An 11924-nucleotide genomic window follows, 5' to 3' on the forward strand; every position below is an offset into this window, starting at 1 on the left:
CAGCAATGTGACAAGCCAGCTATCTACTGACCATCCATCAAAAACAACCTCAAATTCTGGATTAAGCTCTTTAAAAATCTTAAATATAGCAATAAGCTGGTAGGACTATAAGAAATTCCTAAGACCAGGAACTGAATATAGATAAGAACCCAGAAAGATAAGGAGAGTGCTGCAGCTAGCCTTTGTCTTGAGGACATTTACAAAGAGTGAAATTGAGTTTTGCTTTTCGTCACCTCACAGAAAAAAGGGAACAGGAAACAAAATCCAGGGTCTACTCAAGATGAGTAGTCTCGTAGAAGATCCTCCCAGCCTCAAGTGGGGTTTCCCAAAGCGCTATAACCTACACAAACATACACACACACACACACACACACACACACACTCACACTCACAGAAGGGAAAAAAGCTTGCATATCTTGAACTTCAGTATGGAGCAGATGAAGGTACTGGGACAGACACAGCAAACTTTGTTGATTGCCCCCAGGGCACAGGTGAAAACTTACTGAGGGTAGGGAAAAGGTAAAAGAAAAAAACTTCTACTCCTGGGGGAGGAGCAAGAAATAGGCATGGGCCCAGATTATTAGAGATATCCTGCTATTGGAGGAGGGGCACAAAATTCTCTTGCACAAAACCTGCCAAGAAGACAAGGCAAAGTTGACTGCCAAGGGAGGGAGAAGCAGGATGACTAAGAAGGTACAGAGGACATGCCTAAGCCTGAGGCTGGACCAGGACAATCTAAAAACTCTCCTACTTCCCAACCATGAGGCTGGCAATTGCTAAGTAACAAGCAATAGAAATCTGCTGGAAGAGAGGCAAGAGCATAGTGAGAGCCTCCTTCTATTGTGCAGACACCAAGAGTGGAGCAGGAACATTGAAGGAAACAAACCTCCATGACCCCAGCAGAAGCACAAAATAACACTGGAATAGTTTGAAACCAGTGATGTACTGAAAGGTAACCATAACAACAACAAAACCCAAACCCAGCTAAGTTGATTGACTATACACACACACACACACACAGCCCAATTGCCTAGCAGAAGAGGCATGTCCATTTCCAGGCACAAATATATACCTCAGTATACGCTATTCTAAACATGAAGTTCAACATTCAATCAAAAATTATGAGACAGGGACTGGCCCCATGGCGTAGTGGTCAAGTTCACATGCTCCACTTTGGCAGTTTGGAGTTCATGGGTTTGGATCCCGGGCACAAAACTACACACCGCTCATCAAGCCATGCTGTGGCAGTGTCCCACATACAAAATAGAGGTAGACTGGCATAGATGTTAGCTCAGCAACAATCTTCCTCCAGCAAAAAGAGGAAGATTGGCAACAGATGTTAGCTCAGGGCTAATCTTCCTCACACACAAAAAAATTGTGAGACACACAAAAAAAGCAAGGAAAAAAATTCACTGTCAAGGGACAAAACAATCAACAAATTGAGACACAGAAATGATCCAGATGTTGGAACTATCAGTTAATTTTAAATAACTATTACTAATATCTTAAAGGTTATAGTGGAAAAGGTGGACAACATGGGAGAGAGAGACAACATGCATGAGCAGATGGGGAATTTCAGCAGAGAGATGGAAACTTTAAGAAAGAGTCAAATAGAAATCTGAGAAATAAAAACACTGTAACAGAATTGAAAAATGTTTTCTGTGGGCTTATCAGTAGACTCAACAGGGCTAAGGAAACAATCAGTGAATTTGAAGATAGGTAATAAAAAATTTCCAAACTGAAACACCAAGAGAGAAAACAAAAAAATGACAGAAAAAAACCAGGACAGAGGATCTAAGAACTGTGGACAATATAAAGCAGTCTAACAAACACATAATTGGAATCCCAGTGTGAGAAATTGCAGCTCTTTTTGCTGGGAGAAGGAACGACCAATTTCATAAGAAGCTGGATTTAGGCACAGCCCCTCTCTTATGAGGTGAAAACCTGTTCTTGGTTCCAAGATAGCACACTGACGGAAAAGCTATAAAGAATGTGAGGGGTCATTTTCAGAAAAGCTGTTTGTCACTTCATATTGGAATAATTAGATACCAAATATAAAGAGATTAAATTGAACTGGCACCAAATACCGTACATAAAAACCAGTTCCAAAGTGATTAAAAATTAAATGTGAAAGAAAATATATAAAGCTTTTAGGAGATAACATAAGAAAATTTTTTCTAACCTCAGGGTAAGGAAAGATTTCTCAAGTAGAGCACAAGGAACATAATCCATGTGGCTGTAATAAAATTGCAAATTTCTCTTCATACCAAAACATCACTAAAAAAATGAAAAGACACACCACAAATGAGAGAAATTATTTATAATACATAGAATAAAGGACTCATTCAAAATATATAAAGAACTCCTGTAGATCAATAAGAAAAAAAGACAACTCGTTAGAAAAACAGGGAGGAAAAACACTTGAACAGAAACTTCACAACGAAGAAAATACAAATGACAATAAACATTAATAGATATTCAACATCATTAGTAACAGGGAAATGCACATTAAAACAATAAGATAGTTGCATACTCATCAGAAAGAGATAAGTTTAAAAGCCTGGCAATGCTCAGTGTTGGTAAAGACGCGCAGCAATCAGAGTTCTTGTACAATGCTGGTGGGAGTGCAAACTGGGGCTACCTCTTAAGGAAATGTTTTGTCACCACCTAATAAACTGAACATGAACATACCCTACAACCCAACAATTTCACTTCTACATGCATACCCTAGAGAAAACCCTGCACATGTGCATCAGGAGACATGTATAAGTATATAGAGATCATCCTTGTTTATAAAAGCCAAAAATTGAAAACATCTATACATGGTATATTTATGTGCTAGAATACTATCCAGCAAGGAAAATGACAAACTACAGCTATACACGTCATCATGGATGAATCTAAATAATGTATAATTTTGAGCAAATTATGGCAAATCGCAGGGGAATATGAAGTTCAGAAACAGGCAAAACTAAACAATATTATTTGGGGGTTGTATTTATATATGTTAAAACTATAAATAAACAAAGTCAGTATAGCGGGTTACCTCTGTGGGCAAGGGAAAGGAGTGGAATCCACCGGCTATGTGGAGGCGAGGAGCTCCAGGAAGCTTCTAAAGTAGTGACAATGTTCAAATTTCTTAATCTGGGCAATTACACAGACATTAGCTTTATTATGATTAATTAAAATGTGCATATATTTCTCATGTTAATTTCAAAATTAAATTTTAAAATAATATATTAATAAAAGGCAAGGTGCTACAACCACAAAAGCAACATAGAACTAAAGCTGTAAGTTTAAGATGTAAAATTATGAGATAAAGAGTAAAAACTTCAAGGCAGCTTTTTGGGGAAGGCTTTTTTTATTCTATTAGGTACTTCCACATATTTCAATCAATGCTTCGTGTAAAAGGTTCTGCCTGAATCTTGTTTTATTTTGCCCAGACCCTTGCTATTATACTCACAAAAACCTAAACATTGAAAAGGCAAAAGTTGACCAAATTACTCAACGTTTTTCTGCCTTTAGTGAAAATAAACATCTCCTCGTCCTTCTTGAGATGCTCCATCAGTGAAATTCATTTTTGGTTTAAAAAAAGAAGAAAAATAAAAAAGGAAAGAAAGAAAACCTAGCATTTGAACAAAGATTGTTATAGAGTAGTCAAAGTACTAGGAATTCTTTTTTATCAACATAAGTTTTATGTAACTGTTTTTAATCAAATTACATAAAGACTGTTTCTGGGGACAATAGAAAAAAGTCTCGCACTCAACTTTGAATATTTTAACACAGCAGAATTTAATATGTGATTCTTTAGTCATTCGTCTCTTTCAATATACATAACTAAATTATTTTGTATCATGGTATAATTATTTCAGATGTACAAGAAACTATTTGCAAAAATCCACGCATCAAAAATACCTTACAAATAATATCACTTCCGGTAAGTATTTTAAGAATTTTTTTCTCTTATTTTAAGAAACTTCATGATTTTTGTGTGTAAGAATCCTGTATTGATATTAATTTTTCTTGAGATTGACTTTTAGAGAGTTTTTCTCCCCAATAAATGTTCAACTATAAGATGTTTTATTAGAATCAAACAAATATCCTCTCATTTAAAAAAATCACAATATGAAGATTTTTACATCCAGAGTATTTCATCAGTCATGGGAACAGAAGCAGCCATCAGTGCACTACTCTTCAAATAATTTTAGATATGTAGCCTAACTGGATAATTGTTAAGAAATTTACATTGCTAATGATCCCATCCTTGCCCATATCCCTTCCAGAGTTCAAAACTAGACATTACTATTTTGATTTTTTTTTTTTTTTTTTTGCCTTGGCACTGGATTCTGGTAAAGATACACATAAATGAAAAACAGTCATTGCATTCAGGAATTTTCAGTCTAACAGGGAGAAAGATACACATGGATAGGATATACAAATAACTGAAATACAAAGTAAGATAAGAGGATCTGAGGCACAGTCTTAGGAAATCACAGAAGGAAGACATCATATCTGGCTAGAGGTGATCAGGAGACATTCCGGTCATAGAAAGGGCATCCTCAAACAACGACACTACCTGTTCTCTCACAATCCACAATTGAGGTGTGCAACAAAGAAATGTCTTGTTAGAGAATTAATTGGATGCTTGCTCAATTGTTTCTCATCAAGTGCCCTCAGTTCTGAAATCTTGACAGGAAAAAGCAATATTATGCAAATACACTTCATTTCTTGTTTGCTTTTATCTAAATAAAGTTATACATTTCTTACCCGTGTTTCAGAGTTTTGCTATACTCTGGGTACAGTAATGAATAATCGTTAGTAAGAAAGAGGCTGTCCCTGCCCTCATGAAGCTTGTTGTTTACCTCTGAGCACATGGTTCCTAGAAGCGACCTTTTTGGTGTGGCTTTTTTTTTTTTTTTTTTTTGAGGAAGATTAGCCCTGAGCTAACTACTGCCAATCCTCCTCTTTTTGCTGAGGAAGCCTGACCCTGAGCTAACATCCATGCCCATCTTCCTCTACTTTATATGTGGGACACATACCACAGCATGGCTTGGCAAGCAGTGCCATGTCTGCACCCGGGATCCGAACCGGCAAACCCAGGGCCGCCGAAGCAGGACGTGCACACTTAACCACTGCGACACCTGGCCAGCATCTGGTGTGGCATTTTTGAAGCTGTGATTGTTAAGCACAACTCTTGGCAATGGTCACTGTGACTCCTGATACATGTTTTCATGGTTATTTTTTGCATGCTAGTTTGGCTTCTTGCTCAATTTTTCATCTCCACCGATTTAGCGAGTTAAGTAATTTTTGTAGTGCTAATTTTTCTTTCTCTGAATTTTGACTGTGACAATTTTCTGTCATTTATGACATTTATGATTCTTATTTCCCCTTAGCGATATAATACCTTTTAGTGACTGAGATCACTCTTCTGTACACTTCAACTCAACCTGAAAACAGTGTACTAACCACAACACAACTAACTGAGCAAGAATTGTAAATACTACTCACTAAGGAGAAAAAGTTACTAATCAGCAAATTACTCTGTTATCACATGGGTGCGCCATGTCATTATATTCCCAGAGTATCTGACTAGTAACTGAAAAGTTAATGGTGTGGATTAGGGCCTATTGGTAGGCTTAAAATCATTTTTATCTTACATCTTTTTCATTCTTTATGACAGTTAGTAACCATTAGTTTTCCTCAGGTCTTTCAACTCCAAAGATGTTACTCTTCCTTATTTTAACATCACTAACATGGGTCAGAAACCTTCCATTTATTTTCATGGAAAATGGTAAAAAAAAAAAAAGAAAACCCACAAAATTACTGCCTGTTTAAATAGCTGGCATCAAAATTACCCCATCTCCCTTCTCCATCAAAACTGTTTCATTTGCCATACTCTGCATGTGGATTTGAGCATTTTATTCCTGTTTCCTCTTGTTTCTGCTATCTTTATTTTATGCTATTTTACCCTTCACTTGGATTCACCCGTCGTTAACATTTTGCCATGCTTGCTTTATATGATGGATGGATGCATGGATGGATGGATGAATAGATAAATGCATGGACAGATGGACAGATGGGAGAAAGAAAGAAGGAAGGAAAGAAAGAAAGAAACAAGAAAGAAGGGAAGGAGGGGAGGAGAAGAGAAAATAAATACAATACAATAAAGATACATACATACACATATACAAACATACATTTTAACGGTGATTCTTCCTCCCTAAAAACTTCAGTATACATGTTCTTCTAAGAACAGAACTTCTCCTACATAACCACAATACCAACATCACCTCCAAGAAATTGAATATTGGTAAAATAATATCTGATACGTACTCCATATTCCAAATCCCTAAGCTGTCTGAAAAAACTATTTTGTTTCTCTGATCCAGGATCCAACCCAGGATTATACATTGAATATTGTTGTCAAGTCTTTTAATCTAGAAAAGTCTCCACTCTTTTTCAATCTTTCATGCACATTGATAGTTTTGAAGATTCCAGGCCAGTTTTCTTGCTGAATATCCCATGATCTGGATTTGTCCAATTGTTTTCTCATTATTGGATTCAGGTTAACATTTATGGTGGGTGACAAGTTTCAAAGTTTATGTTTTTATGGCCTGTTTGTTTTCTTTTTATCACCTGGGTTTATTTCTACCTATATCTTGCCTTCAAGTCTTCTATTTAGCTGCCTACAATTTATTTTGACTCCAGAAAACAGATGTCCAACCTGTTAAAGTTATGTTTAAAGCAAGAATAGATAGGTACTGGGTCCGGCCTAGTGGTGCAGTGGTTAAGTTTGTGCACTCTGCTTCAGCAGCCTGGGGTTTGCAGGTTTGGATCCTGGCCGCAGACCTAGCACTGCTGCTCAAGCCATGCTGTGGTGGCATCCTGCATAAAATAGAAAAAGATTGGCACAGATTTTAGCTCAGCAACAATCTTCCTCAAGCAAAAAGAAGAGGATTGGCAACACATGTTAGCTGCGAGCCAATCTTCCTCACACACAGACAAAAAAGAATAGATAGGCACTTGGTGCCTCCCCTGGAAATAAAGTATATGGACTTTAGATATATTTTAATCTTTTAAAAGCTTTCAAAATTTGTTTCTAGATCTCCATTGCATTTCAAATAAGTAAAATCATTTAATATGTAAGTTCTAGAAAGGCAATATATAACCATATTCCTACACTTTCTGTATACATGACAGAAGAGACCACCAAAACTATATTATATACACCAGGACAGTTGTGGTATGCCCTAGTTCTAGTCAATAGGAGTTTTTCTAAAAGGAGATTTCCATCTCTTTCCATCTCCAAACAATGACGAAACTACCTATTTGGGAGTGTTTGTTGTTTTAGAGATGTTGCAGGTAAGCTTTTTTTATTAATGTTTTTATTTCATCTTACATTTCAGATCCAATGTTTTCATACCCATATGAACGTACAAGAATTTTTTAATTATAACGTGTCAAATAATATATGTCTAGCTTTATAATTTACATGTATTATATAGTTAATTCAGGAATTAATTTCTCAGCCTAGCAACGTCAATTATATAATAAATCTACCAGGTACCCCAATACTGAAAACTCAAATGCCATTGGCTTAAGGTTTGAGAATTGATGTTTAATTACCACAAATTATATATCTCTCTGGAAAACTCACCAACTGGGTGAAGTTTATATATTAATTCACTACCACCCACCCCACACATGCATGTTTTTCTTCTTGTTGCTTTTCGCTTATTTCTCCCATTCTATTGTCCTTTGGGTTTCTTTTCCCCCACAGTGCTTGGTGGTATTGATTTGGGTTTCTCTCAGGCAAGGAACTAATACGTTTATTCATGCTAAGGTGTTTAGCATGAATTTTAAAAGATGATTTGTCATTTTTAAAAATCATTTTAAAGGACTTAAAGCCATTTAAATCGTTTAAAAAACAGTATCTGGAGAGAAAATAGTGAATTTCTAATAAGGGGATTTCAAACACTTTAACACTTGAATGAGAGGAATAATTTGGAGCAGGAAAGCCTTCTCAGTATCTCTCATAGCGCAGGCAATCAGCTACCATTGCTTAGAGCAAGTGCTGTTCTGAGATTTCAGAAGAAATTCACCCCACCCTTTCCTGTGTCCCTTCGACGAACACTCCTGATCATCTTAATAATAATAGTATCTAACCCACAGATGGTGTGTGAAGATACACTATGAAGATTGTGTGAGATAATCACCCATGTAAAACACTTACCACAGTGCCTGTAACATAGTACATGCTAAATATGTGTTAGGTTGCATTATTTTTATTGCCACTGTTGCGGTCATCTTAGCTGTTTAAATTATCTCAAAAAAATGTAACATTCCTGAAAGTACTTAAGTGGGATTTATATGCAAAGCGTAACTTTCCCTTCTAAAAGGTAGGAATTATTCTAACAACAATTTGTAGTCCCACTTGCCTTTCCTCTTACAGTGTGAATCTTCCGTTCCAGCCAAACACGCTTAATATATTGTCCATCGTTTGCAATACTCTGTTTCTGCCTCCATGTTTTTCTCATGCTTTGTTTATGTTCATGCCCAGTTCCCAACTGCACTGTACCTTTGCTCTACTTTCCAAATCCAGCTCATCTGAGCACCAACTTAATGTCATTTCCACCATGAAGCCTTCCGTAACCAATCCAACCTTCCTCGGAAGGGTCACTGTGGTATCTTTAGTTTTGTGCTTGTACCCCATAGGCATTTTTGTTAGTTGTCTTTGTACATTAATAATCTTCTTTGGAACTATATTCTTGAGGTTATTTTTCACTTATATTTGTCTAATACATAGAAGCTAGTACATACTAAATATTTTAAAATATCGGTTGAGTCTTTATGATTTTTTTATACGTGGTCTTTGAATATATAAATTGTTTCTCCTTTTCAGACTGCAATAAAATGCAGTGATTTGCTCAATCCTGAAAGTTTTTTTTAATATTCTGAAGCAAGACTTTATACTCCATCAAAATACCTCTGTTTCTGGAGTTCTTCCAAAGCCCTTTAATGAGTGTTAACATTGAATCAATTAGTACTCTTTAGTGGCAACTGAACATTGTTGAGATGTAATTAGAGAGAAGAAAGGAAACACATTTACTGGGCTTCTATCATCAAAAAGTACTGTGCCAAATGGTTTCACACATGTTCTCTTGTTTAATCTTCTAAGTTAGGGATGTCAAATAATTTGCTCAAGCCTTAGAACTGTTCAGTGGCAGATCCAAGATTTATATTTTCCCCTTTTCTCCCCAAAATCTGTTCTATATTTTATAGTTCTTATTTCAATTAATGACACAATCATCCACCAAATCTCCCAGACAGAAATTTGTGTCTCATCCGCCTTCTCATTCCCCCACACCCCTAGTCAATAAATCCTCCCAGTTATACTTACTAAATGCATCTCATATCCATCCACTCCTCTCCATTCGTGCTGACAGTGTCTTAGTTCAGGAATTCATTGTGTCTCATCTGAACCATTTCAACAGCCTCCAGGTTTGCTCTCTCCATATCGTCACCACCAGGGTAATCTTTATAAAACACGAATATGAACATATCACTCTCCTGCTTAAAACCCAACCTCAGTAGTTACCCATCACCAAAAAGATAAAATTACAACTCCAGAGAACGGCATTCAACACCTTTCCACCTTCACCTCCAGTTGCTCCCCCGCTCATAACTTACACTGCTGAGTAACAAGCAGGTCTCTCTGGAACTCCTTGCATTCTTCCAGGGCCCATATTACTCCTACTGCCTCAAGGACTTGCTCTCCAAATGCCTCTCTCCCACTTACTCTTTAATACTTGACTTCAGTGTCATCCCCTCTAGGAAGGCTTATTCAGTTCAAGCTTTGTCCTGTCTAAAATTTAGAATTTCCTTCTTTTGGCAACCAAAGCAGCCTAATTTTTTCTTTTGTAAAAGTTATCATATTGGTCTCTTTTTATTCATTGAACAGAGATTGCCTGAGTTCTTACCATGTGTCAGGCACTCTGCTAGGGCTGGGACTGGAAAGAGAAAACATTTTCCTGTCCTCAAGTAGCTTGCATTCCAATAGAGACAACATGCAAACAGTATAGTATAGTGGGGTTGCTGCAAACCATCCTCAAGATACCTGCCATGATTTTCAATGGAAAAACTGAATCTTAGAAGCAGAATTTTCACTTTGGAGTATTATATTTACGTTTTAAAATAAAATAAATTTAATGAATTTTTAACAATTATCCTCCCAAGCAACTTATTTCTTTAGCCCAATATATGTTAATCTGCTCCTAGGGTGTTAGATGGGCTCCAAGTGCTTCCTGTAGAAAATAAAATTATTAAATTTTGCCTATTTACAGAGCAAATTATGATGAAAAGCACCTCTGAATCACATCTTACCAATAGCAAAGAGCGAAGATTATGAATTATTATAATTACTAGGATGCCTTACATAAAGTGGTACTTGTTATGTTGAGATTGATGTATATGTGGCATTTGAGAATTTGAATTATAAGTTTAGTCTTATTAAAATCTGTAATCTGTAAGACCATTTACCTGTTAAAGTCTATGAATACTGCAGTAAAAGAATATTCTGAAATTATGTTACAGAACAGCCAGCCAAGGGCCAGTCTCTCTCGTGATGTCGGACCCAGACTGCAGAGGCGACACTGACGAAGCACAACAGCAACTGTGAAATGGAATCATTATCTTCGAGAATCTTGTATAAATATATAATACAGTTCTGCATTTGTTAATGACTTAAAACACTGTCACCACAAAATAAAGGTAAATCATAATATGGGTAATGGAGATAAATTGACTAGTTTACGTTTATGCTACAAATTCTACTTCATTATGTATTTTATTGTTAAATACATTTTTAATGAATGGAAATACTTTATTGTTTTTAATGAGCATGCTACTGGAAATAAATTCATTATATTTAAAAATACAACAGAGGATATTTTGTTATTCAAATTATGTATTAACTATAGTTGTGAAGCTTTGTTTTTCTGTAATTCCTAATAAATTCTATTAAATTTTTGTACAATGATGTAAAAAGTTTATGACTAATAATATCCCATATATATAGTAAAGCTGTTTATTTAGGGCTTTGAAGGACCTCTGTACTTTGGAGATGTTACCAAAAGGTCTTGTTCTCAATTTTGCATGTTCAGAAATTAAAGTTATCACTTTATCCATGGGTAATTGGTCTCTAAAGAACTGACTATACTAGCAAAGCTCACGAGGTAAATGGTAAATATAAGAAATAAACTGCAATCCCAACTGGATTACTTGAATTGCCTGATCAATATGTTCTTTTCCCATTAGGATTGTCTGCTGGGGAAACCAGGTTTATATTAGAAACAAAGCCAAAAGTTGCATGATCATAAAAAAAAAAATTTTCATAGAATTACTATAGTCTCAAACATATTTTTATTTTCCCTCAATTATTTCTACGTCAGGCTCTCCTCACATCTCATCTGGTCTATTTCAAGCTGAATTTCTTACCTCTGGCACCAATAAAGCTGCTAGAATGGCATTTCTAAAGTGCGAGTGAAATGGCCAGAGTGAAAATCTATCATATCAATCCCATCTTAAAACTTACACTGTGGGGCCAGCCCCGTGGCCAAGTGGTCAAGTTCGCAGGCTCCGCTTCAGGGGCCCAGGGTCTCACCAGTTCGAATCCCGGGCACGGACATGGCACCACTCATCAGGCCATGCTGAGGCAGCACCCACATTCCACAACTAGAACGGCACACAACTAAAAATACACAACTATGTACCTGGGGGCTTTGGGGACAAAAAGGAAAAATAAAATCTTTAAAAAAAAAAAAGTTTCCAGAGCTTCCCCTTCCGCTGCTGGAGAAAATTTGCATTCTTTATCATGGCATATAAGGCTCTTCCTATTGTGAGTCCTCCCTGCCTACCTAGCTTCA

At 36.4% G+C, this 11924-nt stretch overlaps 1 protein-coding gene across 5 annotated transcripts in view; it reads left to right on the forward strand.

Moving 5' to 3' along the window:
* The window catches only part of CEP126 (centrosomal protein 126), a 70607-nt gene extending 59361 nt beyond the window's left edge, over window positions 1–11246 (forward strand). For all 5 annotated transcript variants that reach the window (XM_046684655.1, XM_046684657.1, XM_046684658.1 and 2 more), the window contains 2 exons: window positions 3873–3937; window positions 10594–11246. In XM_046684655.1, the coding sequence (XP_046540611.1) occupies window positions 3873–3937; window positions 10594–10625 (97 nt within the window). In that variant the 3' untranslated portion in view covers window positions 10626–11246. The remainder of the gene's footprint in view (window positions 1–3872; window positions 3938–10593) is intronic.
* The last annotated feature ends 678 nt before the right edge of the window (window positions 11247–11924 follow it).

The sequence above is a fragment of the Equus quagga genome, chromosome 14, assembly GCF_021613505.1.
Source record: "Equus quagga isolate Etosha38 chromosome 14, UCLA_HA_Equagga_1.0, whole genome shotgun sequence".
NCBI classification, from domain to species: domain Eukaryota; kingdom Metazoa; phylum Chordata; class Mammalia; order Perissodactyla; family Equidae; genus Equus; species Equus quagga.